The sequence below is a fragment of the Saprolegnia parasitica genome (genome assembly GCF_000151545.1).
Source record: "Saprolegnia parasitica CBS 223.65 unplaced genomic scaffold supercont2.7, whole genome shotgun sequence".
NCBI lineage: Eukaryota > Oomycota > Saprolegniomycetes > Saprolegniales > Saprolegniaceae > Saprolegnia > Saprolegnia parasitica.
Window position 1 is genome coordinate 636,978 of NW_012156401.1, and position 15,833 is coordinate 652,810.

Consider the following 15,833-nt stretch of genomic DNA (forward strand, 5'->3'; position numbering starts at 1 on the left):
CGCCGGACGAGGCCAAGGGCTCCGGCGTCTTTACCTTTCCCGACGGCGGCAAGTATGGTGCGACTCTTCTCAGCTCGCAACACGAGAACGGACGTGTTGTTTAGAGGGTGAATTTGAGAGCTTTCAGCAAGTCATGACGCGCCATGGCCACGGAACCTACTGGAACGGACCCGAAAAGTACACGGGTGCATGGAGCAAGGACGCTATGGACGGCAAAGGTAGACGTTCAACGCGTGGACCACCGTGGCATGGGTCGTGCCCATTAGGCGTCTACTCGTTTGCATCGGGCGCTGTATACGAGGTATGTGTCGTCGCGATTGATACCAGAGACACACTTTGTTGGGGTTTTTAGGGAGAATTCAAATCCAATCTGTTCTGTGGCGACGGCACATACCGCTGGAGCGACGGCGCCACGTACGTCGGGCAGTGGCGCGAGAGCAAGTATGTGACCCATCTATTTATCTCTAGTCCATTTCTACTCTAGTATATAAACGAGTACGTGCTAGGATGCATGGGAGCGGCTGCTACACGGACAAGGACGGCGTCGAATGGCGCGGCACGTTCTTCAACGGCAAGTTTGACAATGGACGGGCGTTCCTGACACTGCGCTGACACATTGTATGAAACACATGTATACATCATATGTAACACCTGTTTCCAACATGTTTTAAACACACCCTCGAAAGCTTGCCACTTGTTCCGTTGAATTTTATTTTATTTATTGCTCAAAAGCCGGCGAAAGATCCATGCAGCGGACGTCGGCCGTGTTCCTGCTGCTCGCGCTGCTTGCGCTGAGTGCGATCGCGCAGCAAGACGTCGACAACACGTTCTGCCCCATCTGCAACATGGTCGCTGTACCGGCGATCGCGCAGGCCATCCAAGGCGATCAGGCCATCTACGCCTGCGACATGGCCGGCCACTTTCACCAGCTCACGAGCAGCCCGGTGCGTTCGTCGCTAGCCCTGCACGCTCTTATGCACGACGTAGAAAACGTTCCTGCGTGGTGCGGTTGCCGTGCCGCAGCTGCCTGCACCGTACGTCAAAGCCAAAATGGGCTGCCCCGTGTGCGGCCACCCCGACCTGACGCACGCGGTGCCATGGGGTCCACATGGCAACCAGAAGATCTTTGCGTGCTCGGAAGACCACGCCAAGATGATTCTAGACAACCCGGTACGGTCTCTCGTTTGATGATGCAGTTGTTGACGTCGTCGCTAGGCCGCGTACTTTGTCGCGGCGCCTCAAAACGACACGTCAGGCTTTTGCCACGGTGCGACGGGCATGTACGATGGGTTCCAGTCGGCGATCGACGGCATTTGCCCGCGCATCTTCTTCGAGTCGTGGGTGCTCAACTCGGGCGTCAAGTACGCACTCGGGTTTTGTGGCGTCGTGCTCCTCGGTCTCGCAGTCGAGGGGCTCGTCGAAGCCCAAACGCTCTTGCGGCAGCGCTGGACGCGGCGATATGCGGTCGCCGTGTGGTCCGAGCCGTCGCTGGACGATTCGCTTTTGGACGAGAGCAATGCAGCGCTCTCGAAAGAGCTCTTAGCATGCGACGAGCGCCCGCGCGTTGTGTCGCGTCGCCTGCCAATGTGGTGCAAGGCGTGCTTGGCTGGCGTCTACATGTGCACCATGACTGGCGCATATCTGCTCATGCTCGTCGTCATGACGTACGAGACGGGCTTGTTTATCGCCGCGGTTCTCGGCCTCGGACTTGGCTTCTTCTTCTTCAAGGACGTCGATGGCCCGCTCATGGAAGGCAACCCCGACCCGTGCTGCTCCACGTAGCATTGCTTTCTCGTTGTTTACTAAGTGCTCGTTTCTTTCTGTGCCGCTGCTGCTTTATGGAACACAAAAGTGTTACAATTGTACCAACCCTCTGACCTTCTCGTTGTGTTCTGTTGCTTTGGTGCATGTGTGGATAGCATTGGGGCAGTAGTCTCGTGTCGAAACAATGATATCCAAGCGCTACGGAGCTTCGTTCGCTCGTGCATGCGTGTCTGTGCCGAACGACGATGATGAGATTATGCGAGTACGAAGGCGATGCACGTCGTATTTTACCAAAAACTTACTTCGACGAGGTCGCAGAGCTAGGATCATGCGGTTCCAACTTGCTTCAATTTGCTTCCCTGTGATTTTGAGGTCTCCTGGCTGCGCTAGAATCTTCGACGGTGCTATAGCGTACGGGAAGGACACGCCGTGTCAACCCCATTAGAGCCCAAACCGACGAGTAGTCTATGCTGGCACGGTCGATGTCCAGGTTGACCCGAGGACGTTGCAACCGTCATTGGTATATTCAGAGAAAAGGTGAAATTGATTGTTGCCAGAGACGCTGTAAGGCTTCTGGGGGCGATGAAGGAGGCACGCGTTTAACCGTCGCCTAAAGAATGACAACCTTGCCGACGAGTGGTCGTGTTTGGTGCGACAAAAGCTCGAGCCGATTCCAATTGGAAACAAACAAGCAGGCGCGGTGATACTGCACAATGATTCAGAGAACGTGCGTGCGAGCCATTTGGAGATAGAGATAGAATTTTCGTGCGGTGCGTGAAAGTGCCGGTGCTCTCGCTGGGTCATTGTGCAAATTTCCTTCAACAGCAGACCCCGACGCCCTCTATCATGTCAACGAACGACCATCCCAACCAGTCCCAAGTGCAAACGCGCAAGCCATCAGACAAACTCGCTGTCGGTGGCATCACGCTGCTCTTCATGGCCGCTGGTGTCTTACACTACGGCGTGTCGTGAAGCCCGAACACGGGTCCACGGCGGGATGTAGCTCAGTCGTCTCCAGTCGTAAAAAGGGATGTGATTAACGTCAGTTGTCTACGTCTACAGCCTGCCAAAAGGCGTCGCTAGCACCAGACAGCTGTCTGGCCTTGGATTGGCTCGAATGCCTTGAGGGATCGGAGTCTCACACCGATGCACCGCCGGGACGCCACGTTGCGCGGGTCCTTGGTCGACACGCGTCCATCCAGCGAGGAATTCCTTCTATCTTGAAGGTCGTGAGAGGGCCCTTGAAACTTCCTTGGCCACTTGGCGAGGTCTGGGTCCAAAGGCGATTGGCGCCTCACGACAGGCGCCTACAACTCCGTGGGGAGCAACGACGGCGCGCACGTGCCAAGTCCGTCAGCGTTAGCGGCATTGCCAAGTCCGCTTCAGATCACGTCGACGACGTTCTCTTTATACCAAGCCAACTAATTGACGATCGAGCAGCCAAACAACATGGATCGTAGAGCCAATCTTATTGACGTCAAACACGTATTAAGGTATGGCATCTCTCATCATAATCGTACGGGAGTCCATTCGTTCTGAGTCTTTTTGTGATGGCTTTTCCAAGTACATAATCGTGCATGAGCCCCCTCTTACGTAGTTTCGTCGGTGCTGTTATCATCGCGTGGATTTGGCGGCGAGTTACTCGTCCAGCAGTGCAAGTGAACGACACACGCGTTCAAGCAACAGAAGTCCCAGTCCAATCGTCACAAAAACGTACGAGTAGGATTTTCCAAGCAATTCCCCAAGCATATCGAGCATTCGGGCACAGTTCATCACGAATTGTGCTCAAGGAACACTGTTGGTTTGTGCACTATAGCACCCTTTTTTTCGATAGTTACTCAAGCGCATCAAAAGCTTCTGTTGAACTCGTGGCTGGTAGAATGTAGTGCTGGAGCTCGTCGCGGATAAGAGTAAGCTCGTCGATTTGGCGGCGAAGGGACTTGTTCTCGGCAATCGCCTCGTCGACCTGCGCCGCAAAGACCGCCGCGACGTCTTTCCAGGACAAGGCAGACCGCTGCACCGCACGCTCATTTAAGATCATATCGATTTGCGCCTTGAGCTCGGCCACGCGCTGCGTGAGGTACCGAAGTTCGTGCGGCGTTTGCTTGCGGTACTCGCGCTTGCGTTGCCGTTCAAAGAGCCGCTTCTGAAATTTGGGGTCCGCTGGGTCGTGTCGCCGGGCGTCCTCAATGTCATACAGGATCTCGCGCGTGGATAAGTCGTCTTCCTGCAGCATATTGTCCAATACGAAAAGACGATCGACGTGCTGGATTTGGTCCTTTCTCCAGCTGGGAGCATTCCACCCGTTACGCATACGCCAAAGGGGTCACCACACTTGGCATTTGTATGCATGAATGCAACGGGAGAAGACGTTCACTCAGCCCAAAAGACGCTCATTCATCCGATCGGTGGACGAGGAACCGGCAGACTGGAGCGTCGTCGTCGAAAATGGACGTATTGTGTCCCGAAGACCTGCTCCTCGGTGACACATGTCATGCGAATGGAGGTCCACAGTTGACTGAGATCGTGCTTGAAGGTCCGTTGCATCGCTCTGGAGCAAGCAGACGCCAACGCAGCTTAAATCCAATGCGCCTCACGGAAACACTACTCATAGAAACAGGTAAAACTTGCGCTGCCAGAACCGAAATAAAGCGGCATAGGCGCAGACATCGTTACAGCGTTGCAATATACCAAACGGCGGTGATTAAAACACAGCACTACTCGTTCTCGCGCCAGACCAAATTCGTTGACAAACCTCAACACGATGCACGGCGACGACGCTAGATTGAGGCTAGCGTGCACACCTCCTAGCCTTTTAACCTTCTAACTGTATCCTTACACCATCGTCCACATTCCTGCAAGGCAATCTTCACGCGGCGTCAAAACATAAATAAGTTGTGTTGTTTATGGCGGCGTCTGCTGCACGTACTCGTAGACCCATTGGTTCATCTCGTGGAGGCGCTCGCGAAGCGCTTGGTTCTCGATGAGCGCGTGCTGGGCTTCCTCTTCAAAGACGGTGGCAACGACCTGCCACGAGATCGAGAGCGCGGACTTTTCTTCCGATGTTATTTGGTTCTCGCGCTGTGCTTGGAGCGCCGCCAGATGCGCCTCGAGCTCTTCGATGCGCTGTTTGAGGTACCGCATCTCATGGGGCACCTGCTTGCGGTACTCGCGCTTGCGCTGGCGGTCGTAGAGTCGCTTCTGGAACGTCGGGTCTGTCGGGTCGTGCTGCTGGGCGTCGAGAATATCGTACATGATTTCGCGGGTCGAAACATCGTCTTCACCGAGCATTTTCGTAGGTTTCTGGGTGTTGTGACGCGGACGAGGTCAATGGAAAAGTGAGATCCGACCGTGCGTGACATCTTGTGCACGCGCGTCTGTCAACGTTGCACCGGCTGGCCGCAAGCGTGAATGCTTGTCTCTCGGGCGGTTTTCCATACAGCGTTACTGTATACCATTCGGTCACCGTCCAGCCCGCCCGACATCCACCACTCATGTTTATCGATCGTCATTCTCAGTACCCCTCATATTCGATAGTTCATATATGTATTCCTAGAGGTGTCAAACCTGTGAGAATACATACTAACACCATGCTGATATGAGGTTCTCGAGCGCCCCAGCCAAACATTTTTATGGACCCGGCGTTGAAATCGTCTTGTTGTTTGTATGATGCCATTGACAGCGAAGCGGGATCCCCAACGTAGACGTGGATACGACCTGCGGATTTACCTTGTGTGGGGTACCAAAGGTTGATTAATCTAAATAAATTGTATATCTGTATGGCATATGAAATACACCATAGGAGCTCCCTCCTGAAAAGCCTTTGCAAAATTTCCCCTAAAATCGGAAGGAAGCCCCATGTCATTCTTCGCGTCCGACGACAGCGGCAGCGTCTGGTCCAAGGCCGCGACCCTCTTCAACATCTCGAGGTAGATGCATCTTGATGCAACCGCCATGATGGCTGGAAGCGGCGATGGCATGGCGCGCTTCCTCGCCCATGCGCTGCCAGCCATCGAGGGGCGGCGATCCATCGTAACGTCTGGCTCATGCGACGTGCTACCTCCTTCTAGCCCCTTGGCCGACCTTCTTGACCGCGATGACTTTACGCTCGAGCAAGTGCTTGAGGAAGACGAGCTCATCCAGGAGGTGAAGACGCGCAACGTCAAGCTCCTGCAATTGTACGTTCTCACGTCGTCGACGACCGGCGGAGAATGATGATGTCCATTAGCTTGTCGACGGAGGAGTCGGTGCGCAAGATGGTCTACTACATTACGCGCACGCCCGAAGACGGCGAAAGCGACCTCAAGGCCATCAAGTGCGAAGATGCATGTATCCACACCGTCGTGCTCACGTGGCCTTTTCGCCTAGGTACCCGTTCATGTCGTGCGAGGTGCTGTGCTGCGATATCATGTGCATCACCGAGACGCTCTCGACCGCGGCCGACGGCGCAATCGTCGAGGACTTGTTTAAGCTCCTCCAGCATCCGTCACCGCTCGACTCGCGCCTCGCCGGCTACTTTGAAAAGGTATCCTTGCCACGGGTCCTGCCCCGTCCCTGCAATGCGCGTGTAGGTCATTTCGCTGCTCATGATTCGCAAGCCACAAGAGATGACGACGCTCATGAACAAGAACGCGGACTGGCTGTTGCAAGGATTTATGGCCCATACGCTCTCGTTCTCGATCGCCGAGATGTTCAAGCGCCTCATGCAGCCGTACCATTCAGGTTGCGTTTTCCATATCATGTCCATGGTGGCTCACATGAACGACAGACTACTTGGACGACGTCGACTTTACGCATCCGTATGCGTCCAACAACTGGTACTCCTCCAACGACGACGACAGCATCATGGGCACGCCGGAGGCCAAGAAGACGCTTTTGTGGCAGTCGGACCGCCGCGTCATCGACTACCTTGTCGCGAATCTGAAGCCGACGAAGGAGGTCAATGGCGAGACGGTAGCTGTCGACAGCGACGTTCACAAGCACACGGCCGAAATCTTGGCCGACATCATCCACTACGGCACGCGGTCGAGCTCGGACACGTCCAACCCGCCGTCGCTGACCCTCGTCGAGCACATTGAAACGAAGGAAATCATCGACTCGATCCTGGATCTCGCGCTGCCGACGGGGACGCCGGTCATGTCGTCGATGACGTCGGCGCTTACGGTGCTCTCGGCGCTCTTGACGCGCCACGCCAACGCCCACTACAGCTCGACCACGCCCGAGACGGTCTCGGTGGTCATCTCTGCGACGGTCGAGCGCCTTCCCCAAGTACAATACCATTCTTGTGAAGTTTGCCTCTCACGGAAGCGATAGATTTGCAGAGCACTCAAGGACGACGCGGGTACGCGCGTCAACACCAAATACCAGACTGTGCCGCGCTTGGGTCTTCGCCGGCTCAAGCTCGTGGGGCTTTTGGTGCTCCTCATGCAAGCCAAGTACCGTGTCATTGACGCGGTGATTCTCGCCGAGGTGCGGTCTTCATCCCCACTCAATTGCACTTCTGACGTGTACCGTGCAGAATGCGATCTGCACGTGCTTGGACCTCTTTTTGAGTTTGAGGCCGTCAACATGCTGCACGCTGAGATCGACAGCATGGTCATTGGCATCCTTGCCAGCGGCGGCTCGGACCTTCAGGTCGGCCTTCTCAAGCAGTCGAACCTCCTCGGACGCATCATGCAGACGTATGAAGAAAACGCGGTACGACGACAAACAACTCCTCTCGATGCGTCGTCTAACGCCTACAATAGGACGTCACGAACGGCAACGCCAAGGGCTATATGGGCCACTTGCTGCGCATCTCCAATATGATTACGACCGTGACGGACGAGGTCCGTGGCACGGATGCCCGCGGCTCGCTCAACGATATGACGCACGCTGACAGCATCGTCGACCACCTCGAGAACGATCCGCTCTGGCCCAAGTGGGAGGCGTTTGTAAAGACGACTCTCAGCGCCATCAACGAGAAGGAAACCACGTCGATGCACAGCGTCGTCTCGCACCACGACGTACGCTTCAGCCGTGAGGTTGTATCTCAAAACGCTTTGCGTAGGAAGATGCGTACGGCAGCATGATGCACTTTGACCATCAGTTTACGTCGTCGCAGTTTGCCGACATGATGCAGGAGCAGGGACACCACTCGTTTGACACGGACTTTGACCTGCCGCACGACAACGACCCGCCGGCCATGATCCACGACAGCAGTAGCAGCGACGAAGACGAAGATTTCACAGAGTTTGACCCGCGCGCGGCGTACGGCATGAGCGCCGGCATTCCCGTGCTTTCGTCGGATGACGACGACGACGCGATCATGGCGTCGGACACGCACACGCTCAACGATGCGTCGTGGGCCGACTTTGAGTCGCTTAGCGTCAGGTAGTGCTACTGGATGGCCTCTTGTTGCTCATACCGCCATTGTTCTGCTAGCGCACCGCCAGTGGTCGAGAACTTTGCGTCGTTTGACGCGCCGCCGCCGAGCCCGTCATCGACGTGAGCACGGTAGTGTACACAACGTATGTAGGACGTCAGGACTTGTTTTCGCTTTTATACACATCGGCATGCTCCATGCCCTGCGTGATGATGATGAGAATGCTGAAAGGATTGCAATCGTATTACGTCGCGGGCCCCCATCGACTCTTCTTGACCCGGGGCGCGGGCTCGACGACCGCGTCGGCTTCGCGCATACCCCACCGACTGCGTTTCCGCTCGGGCACATGGGCGAGACCACTACCGCTACTGCTACTACTGCTACCTACGACAGCAGCGGGACGGGACTCGGGCGGCGGGCTGTACGCTGGTGGAGGGCTGTACGCTGGAGGTGGGCTGAACGCTGGTGGAGGGTGGTACGCTGGAGGTGGGTGGTGCGCCGGCGGGGCTGAGCCCCGTACAAAGCCAAAGGTCTGTTCGATGCACATCGGAGCGGCCGCGCTGGCTTTGCTGGCACTGGACGCCGCCACGAATCCGAGGCCCATGCCTCGCTTTGCGGGTGGTCCGCCCTTCTTTTTGCTCTGAAAACCAAAGCCGAGGCCCTGGCGCTGCTCCTGCTTGGACTTTGGTTGCGTCATGGCCATCGCATACTCGCGCTCGACGGCATCAATCTCGTCGTCGTCGTCATCGTCCGGATGGGAAGCGCGCGGTGCGTGGCGGCGATGAAAGTGGGGAGACCGCGCCGCAAGGTGGAGGAGGTCCGAGCCGACGACGCTTTGGCGCGAGCCGTCCATGTTGTTGACGAGGTGGCCGGCAAACTCGACGTCGTTCGGTGTCAAGAGCGTATACGCGGTGCCTGGCGCAACGCCGTCGACGCCCATGCGGCCCGTGCGCCCGATGCGGTGCACGTGTGTGTCGATCGACTTGGCTGCGTCGTAGTTGACAACGTTGCGAACGTCCTTGATGTCGAGACCGCGCGCCGCCACGTCCGTTGCAATCAGAATCGGACACGCGCTCGTTTTGAAGCGATGGAGCGCGTCGGATCGGTCGTACTGCGACTTGTCACCGTGGAGCGACACGCAAGTGAGTTTGATCGGGTGGTCGTTGAGGTTCGTCGAGACTTCGTCCACGCCAGCCTTGCTACTGACAAAAACGAGGAGCTTTCCTTGCGATACGAGCTCCGGAAGCTTTGCAATGAGCCAATTCCACTTGGCTGCGGGGTTCTACATAAGTCGTGGTTGATACGACGTTGATCGAACATACAAGACCTACTGGGAGCACAACCGCGACTTGCTTGATTTCATCGTTGGCCTGCCCGACGGTCCCCACAATGATCTTGGCGGGCTTGGTCAGCACGTCGCGCGCCAAAGCCTCTATGCGCTTGCGAAAGGTCGCCGAGAAGAGCAGCGTCTGTCGATCGGGTCGAATCTACCTCACAACGAGAGGTGGGTGGGACGATGATGGGAGATGATTCGTGTACCTGCCCCAAGATGGACCGGAGCTGTGCTTCGAAGCCCATCTCAAACATGCGGTCGGCTTCGTCAAGGACGACAAAGGTGACCCGAGAAAGGGACTTGATGACGCGCTTCCGGAGATGCTCGAGGAGGCGACCAGGCGTCGCGACGACGATCTCCGCGCCCTTCTTGAGTGACTGGATCTGGTCCCACTTGTTGCCCGCACCGCCGTAAATGGCTGCGCAGTTGGCGTCCATGCTAAACTTCTTGGCTTCAACGTAGATCTGATGGGCGAGCTCCCGCGTCGGCGAGAGCACAATCGCTATCGGTCCCTCGTCCTTCTCGAGATACCGCTGGTCCATGATGTGCACCATCATTGGCAGCACGAACGAGAGCGTCTTCCCGGACCCGGTCTGCGCGATCGCTATGAGGTCGCGCCCCGAAAGCGCCAGCGGGAACGCTTGGGACTGAATCGGCGTCGGCGCTTCGAGACCATGCTTCATGAGCAACGCGAGGATCTGGCGGCTAAAGCCGGCGTGCATGAACGATCGGATCGGCCCCACGTCGTCGCACCCGACCGGCAGCTCGACCCGAATGTCGAGCTCGCGCCGCGCCGCTTGCACCTCTTCTGGCGTCATTGCAATGGTCGGCTTGAAGAACGCTTTCCGGAATGGCTCATACGCGATCTTCGAGTGGTCGAGCGCTTCGATCTCTTGCATGTCTTGGTTCTTGCTCATGCGGTCCTCGACGTCTTCCTCAAACACTTGGGCAGCGCTGGGCATGGCCTTGGCCGTCGTCGCGTCCTTCTCTTCCTCCTCGAAGGTACATCGCTCGATCCGAGGCCGGCGCTCTGCCTTCTCGACCTCGACCTGGGCCTCGATTCCGGCCATGAACGCGTCCAGCGGGTCGATCTCGTCGTCGCTCATGCTGGGCTCGGTGCAAATGGCAAAACCCACCACTGCGGTGGAAAATAATTGAAGAAACCACCGTGTAAAACATGCAAGGCCCAAGGCCATTGGCAATTAATTGTCCAATCATATCACTTGCATTGTCCTGTTCAGTTTGAAGGGCAATGAAAGGATACTTGACGCTCAGGAAATGCATGCTGCTCATCGAACCAAGCCAGCCATGTACTAGTCTCTAGCCTCGCGAAGTTATTGGATCCGTGGACAGCAAACGGCATCTGCAAAGGAACCAGTAAATTATATGCCGAAGTGATTTTTAGCCAATCCGCGTGCAGATGCTCGTGGGAATTCGGTGAAATACTGCGACAATGTATACAATCAGGATTGGTATAGGATTTGAGAGGCGCCCTGTGTGGATGCCAGACCGAAAAAAGCATGGAGAAGAAAGCGCCGTCCGACTTCCTCAAGAGCGTCCTTGGCCGCCCCGTCGACGTCAAGCTCAACAACGGCGTCGAGTACAAGGGTATCTTGGCCTGCCTCGACGGCTTCATGAACATCGCCATGGAGCAGACCCAGGAGTACGTCAACGGCCAGCTCAAGGCGCAGTACGGCGACTGCTTCATCCGCGGCAACAACGGTACGTCGCTCGCCATCCGCACTCATATTGGCTCATGGCCGCTGTGCGCTAGTCTTGTACATCTCGGCGTCCAAGTAGACTCTATGAAACCCGCGCTGGTCAGGGCGCTGCGGTCAAATCTCTCTATATTAGCAATCCCACACCACCTCTCTCGACCCATGGCCCTTCATTTGGCCTTCTTCCGCCCATCGCTGTTCCGGAAACGATTGTCTTGATGGCTTCTTGACGTCTTCGGCGCCGTCCGAAAAGACCACGATGTCTCGAACGCTGTAGTGTAGCCCAGCAAGGGCGCGTTCAGAAGCTCGTAGCAAATCCGTGCCTCGAGGCTACCTCGCATGCTACACCAGAAGAGGTGGATCCTATAAGGCGTCGCTCGTCTCGTAGCTCTTGGATGCGTTTTCCGTGTCTCTGTGGTCGCGACGCTGGGCAAAAGGACGCTATACGTCATCGCCCAAGCTGCACCATCTACATGGCCACGAGCCAAGTGCTCCTAGCATGCATCGCTATGACCTAGACCACAGTTCGCCAGCAACTCTCAACTGCAGCATCTAGCACGCCTACTAGCGCCATGAGCATCGCGAGGGCGCGGTAGTCCTAGGATGGGACTGCACATCGCCATCGAAGATCGCGGCCGCGTCGCGGCTGCCGTTTGCCGTCGAGATACCGGATAGACCTGTATCAATAGATATACATTCCGGTTACCGCCAAAGTTCCGGATATCGGCCATCAAAAACCTGCAACATGTTATGCGAAGGTTTTCCCAGAAACCAAGTCGCGATGCTCGGGCGACAATCGACGCCGGGCGCCAAGACGGTCCAGGGCCGCTTCAACCTGCTCCTGCTCGAGGACGGCGAGTACTTTCTCGATGTAAGTCCATAGTCTTGCGCATGCACCTCGAGGCGACGGCGAACACTAGGACTTTAGCGTCTTCCGGTACCCCGATCCGGTCTTCACGTGCCTCACCTTCCACCACTGCAAGCAGCGGTGCGCCGCCCATGCGCCGCGTTCTCTATCTCTCATTGCGATCTTCCGTAGCAAGGTGCAAGGCCGCTTGAAGCTCTGCACGCGCAGCCTCATGTTCGAGCCGCAAGACCCGATCTTGCCGATCCTCAAGTTTCCCTTCCGTGACATGGCGCTCCCGCCGAGCGGCGAGATCTTTGAGGACGAGACCAAGCAGATCTACCTCTCGTTCGAGTGCGGGCTTGCTGTCGAGATGAAGGAGCGCGGGCTCGACCACCCGTATGTCCCGCGCGTGCTCGCCGACTCGAGCGTCATGAGCTCCAAGTTCATCTTCTCGTTCGCGCACTCCAAGGTCCACGACGTGGTCGACGCGATCGCGCCGCTCTATGCACTGGCGCACACGAAGAGCATTCTCAACAAGATTGACGAGGAGATGCGTCTCTCGCCGATCTTGGACCCGCGCCACACGGACGTCTTCGACCCGAGGTACAGCCTCTCATCCTCGCCAACTGCAACGATTACGATCACGCTAGCTTGCTCGCCGACTTTCGCGAACGGCCGCTGCTCAAACGCGGCAAGGTCGTCAACCGCATTGTCCCGCTGCTCAAGTACCCTGGCACGCTCATGCTCACGAACCTCCGGTGCGCTGGCGTTGCGAAAATGCTCGTCTCATCGAGAAGTAGGGTCTACTTTCAGCCAGCACAAGTCAACAACGTTGGCGACCCCGTCCTTAACTTTGCGTACACCAAAGTGACGGCGTTGCACAAGCGGCGACACATGCTCAAGCAGTGCGGTCTCGAGGTGCGGCTCGACGACGGCGCGAGCCACCTCTACTCGTTCGAGACGATGGTCGACCGCGACGAGATCTACGACCTTCTCCAGCCCAACGTGGCGCACATTGGCGATGCGGCCAAGATCCCCGACATGCTCGCCAAGTGGCAAGCCGGTGCGGTCTCCAATTTTGAGTACCTCTCGTTTCTCAACGACCAAGCCGGGCGGACGGTCAACGACCTCACCCAAGTACGTGCATCAGAGCTCGATCTTTGTACAAATCTCTACGTAGTACCCGGTCTTTCCGTGGGTCGTCGCCGACTACACGAGCAGCGAGCTCGACTTGACCAAAGCAAGCACGTTTCGCGACCTCTCCAAGCCCGTGGGCGCGCTCAACCCGGACCGCCTGGCATACTTTCAGCAGCGCTTTGAAGCGATGCCGTCGGGCATGGAAGCCGAGGGCCTCCCGCCGCCGTTCCTCTATGGCACCCACTACTCGACGCCCGGCTACGTGCTCTTTTACCTCGTACGCATGGCGCCCGAGTACATGTTGTGCCTCCAAAATGGCAAGTTTGACGCCGCGGACCGGCTCTTCAAGAGGTAAGACCAACCTCGTTTTTGGGATCGAACGCGCATCTTCGAGTAGCATCCATGGCACGTGGCAAAGCTGCTTGAGCAACCACGCCGACTTGAAGGAGCTCATCCCGGCCTTCTACGACGTCGACGCACCCCCCGAGTGGCTCTCAAACGTCAAGAACCTCGACTTGGGCACGACCCAGCAATTGGAGCGTGTCGGTGACGTCGAGCTGCCGCCGTGGGCGCACTCGCCGCGCGAGTTTGTGGCCAAGCTCCGAGAGGCACTCGAGAGCGAGCATGTCTCGGCCCATCTGCACGAGTGGATCGACCTCATCTTTGGGTTCAAGCAGCAAGGCGACGCAGCGGTCGCCGCCAACAACCGTACGTACCTGACTCCTTCTGCCGCGTTGTGCTGTCTGTGTGTCAACGTCTTACCTGGGATAGTCTTTTACTACCTGTCGTACGAGGGGGCGGTCAACCTCGAGACGATTTCGGATCCCATTGAAAAGTGCTCGTTCGAAGCGCAGATCCAAGAGTTTGGCCAAACGCCCAAGCTTCTCTTTCTCTCGCCACACCCAAGCCGCGCGGACGTGGCTGCCGCCGCGACCCTCGAGCTCGCGCCGTCCGAGCCCGTCGTCCACGCTGCACCGATCGTCCCGTCGGCGTCCGCACCGCCCGTGCCGTCGCCGGTACCGTCGCCCGACAAGGAAGCATCGTCGACGCCAACGTCGGCGCGTCGAAGCGTCTTTGGCTTCGCGCGACCGACGCTGAGCCTCAACGGCATCAAAGCGAGCTTGCGTCGTCGCCTCGAGCGCAAAAACTGGGGCTGGACCTTTGACAGCCAGAGCCCCGCGAGCGGTAGCATGTGGGAAGAGTCGCTGCCCCACTACTTTCACTCGCAGTACGTCCTCCTCCTCACTACGATCGTAGTTCTGGACACGCATCTTATGCACGAGGTCCTAGAGCGCTCACGGCGTGTGTGCTCTCCAAGGACGGCAAGTACGCCTTCTCCACGGCCCGCGACGGCACGTTCAAGCTCTCGGCCACGTCGGACGGCTCGGTGCGTCGTAGCTACACCTGCGGCGGTACGATCGACGACATGAGCATGAGCATGACGCGACGATGTCATGGTGCTAGGCGCGGCGGTCGCGTGCGACGTGTCGCCGGACGAGAAATTTGTGTTTTTCGCAGCTCTGGATGCGTGCGTGTACATGGTCGCGCTCGAGACTGGCCGCGTCGGGAAGCTGCCGGCCGGTGCCGCCGTCGTCGGGCTCGCGGTCCTCGATGACGCGCGCTTCGTCACGGCCGACGTCGCCGGGGCCGTCAAGGTACCATATCCGATGCTTGCCTTATAAGATTGTTGCTGCAGCCTGCGCGTAGCTCTGGCAGTATGGGCCGACGGGCATGCTCTCGACGCCAGTGGCCGTCATGGACGACGCCGGCGCGCCCATCACGTGCTTGGACGTCAACTCGGACGGCTCCGTGGCCGTCGTGGGCACAGCGACCGGTACTACGCAGGCAGAGAGACGTGGTCGTGTGACGGTCCGATGGTTGTAGGTGTCGTATGCCTCTTGGACTTGCGCTCGACTGCATGTGTTGCCAGCGTCGCGACGGGCGCGGACCGTGTTGTGGCCGTGAGCTTTGGCATGGCCGGTACGCACTTCGTGTGCGCGACCGACGAGAGCGAGCTGCTCGTTGTCTCGACCGACGGTGTTGAGCAGGCGCGGCTGCGGCTTCCAGACGACGCCAACGTCCAGTACATGCTCCATCGCATCTCCTTGCCGCGGGAGATGGCTAAGACGACGACGACGTAGGTGCATGGTCTCGGACGGGACGTACGCGATCACGGGCGCGTCCAACGGCGGCCTCTACATTTGGCAGCTCCAGACCGAGAGCATGGAGCTCGAAAAAAAGTGCATCGTGTCGATCGGCCATGGCAAGAAGCGACCGGTGACCACGATCACGGTCAGCTCCAACGGCCAGACCATCGTCGCCGGCGCCGAAGACGGCTCGATGCGTCTCTGGTCCATGAAGAAGAAGGCGACGCGCGGCCGGCTCGGGTACTTTTCCTAAGCCTACAGAGGATCGGGTAAAGGCTGCAACCTACTACGTTCAACGTTCAATGGGTCTTTTGGACGCGTTTATCAAAAGTGGATTCGCCGCAGGTGTCGTCGCATCGCAGCAGCCACGCGATCGCATTTCATAGTACTCTATCTATCGGCAGGACGACATAGTGTAGCAAGGGCGAGCAGGTGGAGTGGAAGCGGCGCGTCGAAACGTTGCAACGCGGTGGTGGACGCGTTTAAACACGTCAAGAAAGGTGTTTAAACACGTCGGCGGTTG

The 15,833-nt window shown here is 57.6% G+C and overlaps 8 protein-coding genes across 8 annotated transcripts; 5 read left to right on the forward strand and 3 right to left on the reverse strand.

Moving 5' to 3' along the window:
* The first annotated feature begins 14 nt into the window (after positions 1-14).
* On the forward strand, positions 15-678 carry SPRG_02964 (hypothetical protein). Its single transcript, XM_012341546.1, has 5 exons — positions 15-57; positions 105-218; positions 267-301; positions 353-441; positions 507-678. The coding sequence occupies exons 2-5, from the start codon at positions 134-136 to the stop codon at positions 610-612; spliced, it is 315 nt and encodes a 104-aa protein (XP_012196936.1). The 5' UTR covers positions 15-57; positions 105-133; the 3' UTR covers positions 613-678.
* A 45-nt stretch (positions 679-723) lies between these two features.
* SPRG_02965 (hypothetical protein) lies at positions 724-1,872 on the forward strand. The gene is made up of 3 exons (XM_012341547.1): positions 724-944; positions 988-1,170; positions 1,216-1,872. The coding sequence occupies exons 1-3, from the start codon at positions 747-749 to the stop codon at positions 1,780-1,782; spliced, it is 948 nt and encodes a 315-aa protein (XP_012196937.1). The 5' UTR covers positions 724-746; the 3' UTR covers positions 1,783-1,872.
* A 1,726-nt stretch (positions 1,873-3,598) lies between these two features.
* Positions 3,599-4,000, reverse strand: SPRG_02966 (hypothetical protein; the record flags this gene model as incomplete). The annotated part of the gene is made up of 1 exon (XM_012341548.1): positions 3,599-4,000. The coding sequence occupies one exon, from the start codon at positions 3,998-4,000 to the stop codon at positions 3,599-3,601; it is 402 nt and encodes a 133-aa protein (XP_012196938.1).
* A 668-nt stretch (positions 4,001-4,668) lies between these two features.
* On the reverse strand, positions 4,669-5,087 carry SPRG_02967 (hypothetical protein; the record flags this gene model as incomplete). Its single annotated transcript, XM_012341549.1, has 1 exon — positions 4,669-5,087. The coding sequence occupies exon 1, from the start codon at positions 5,053-5,055 to the stop codon at positions 4,669-4,671; it is 387 nt and encodes a 128-aa protein (XP_012196939.1). The 5' UTR covers positions 5,056-5,087.
* Positions 5,088-5,606: 519 nt separating this feature from the next.
* SPRG_02968 (hypothetical protein) lies at positions 5,607-8,383 on the forward strand. The gene is made up of 11 exons (XM_012341550.1): positions 5,607-5,693; positions 5,835-5,942; positions 5,993-6,079; positions 6,133-6,289; positions 6,336-6,486; positions 6,533-7,032; positions 7,078-7,233; positions 7,283-7,461; positions 7,512-7,769; positions 7,814-8,136; positions 8,188-8,383. The coding sequence occupies exons 1-9, from the start codon at positions 5,623-5,625 to the stop codon at positions 7,570-7,572; spliced, it is 1,470 nt and encodes a 489-aa protein (XP_012196940.1). The 5' UTR covers positions 5,607-5,622; the 3' UTR covers positions 7,573-7,769; positions 7,814-8,136; positions 8,188-8,383.
* Positions 8,332-10,588, reverse strand: SPRG_02969 (hypothetical protein). Its single transcript, XM_012341551.1, has 3 exons — positions 9,668-10,588; positions 9,460-9,615; positions 8,332-9,410 (listed from the first exon to the last, which is right to left on the reverse strand). Exons 1-3 carry the CDS (start codon positions 10,565-10,567, stop codon positions 8,373-8,375), a joined length of 2,094 nt encoding a protein of 697 aa, XP_012196941.1. The 5' UTR covers positions 10,568-10,588; the 3' UTR covers positions 8,332-8,372.
* A 380-nt stretch (positions 10,589-10,968) lies between these two features.
* SPRG_02970 (U6 snRNA-associated Sm-like protein LSm6) lies at positions 10,969-11,396 on the forward strand. Its single transcript, XM_012341552.1, has 2 exons — positions 10,969-11,183; positions 11,236-11,396. Exons 1-2 carry the CDS (start codon positions 10,982-10,984, stop codon positions 11,259-11,261), a joined length of 228 nt encoding a protein of 75 aa, XP_012196942.1. The 5' UTR covers positions 10,969-10,981; the 3' UTR covers positions 11,262-11,396.
* Positions 11,397-11,943: 547 nt separating this feature from the next.
* Positions 11,944-15,617, forward strand: SPRG_02971 (hypothetical protein). Its single transcript, XM_012341553.1, has 13 exons — positions 11,944-12,050; positions 12,100-12,167; positions 12,219-12,629; positions 12,677-12,784; positions 12,827-13,163; positions 13,207-13,514; positions 13,561-13,871; positions 13,935-14,391; positions 14,454-14,575; positions 14,628-14,818; positions 14,871-14,997; positions 15,048-15,246; positions 15,305-15,617. The coding sequence occupies exons 1-13, from the start codon at positions 11,961-11,963 to the stop codon at positions 15,561-15,563; spliced, it is 2,988 nt and encodes a 995-aa protein (XP_012196943.1). The 5' UTR covers positions 11,944-11,960; the 3' UTR covers positions 15,564-15,617.
* Positions 15,618-15,833: the final 216 nt, after the last annotated feature.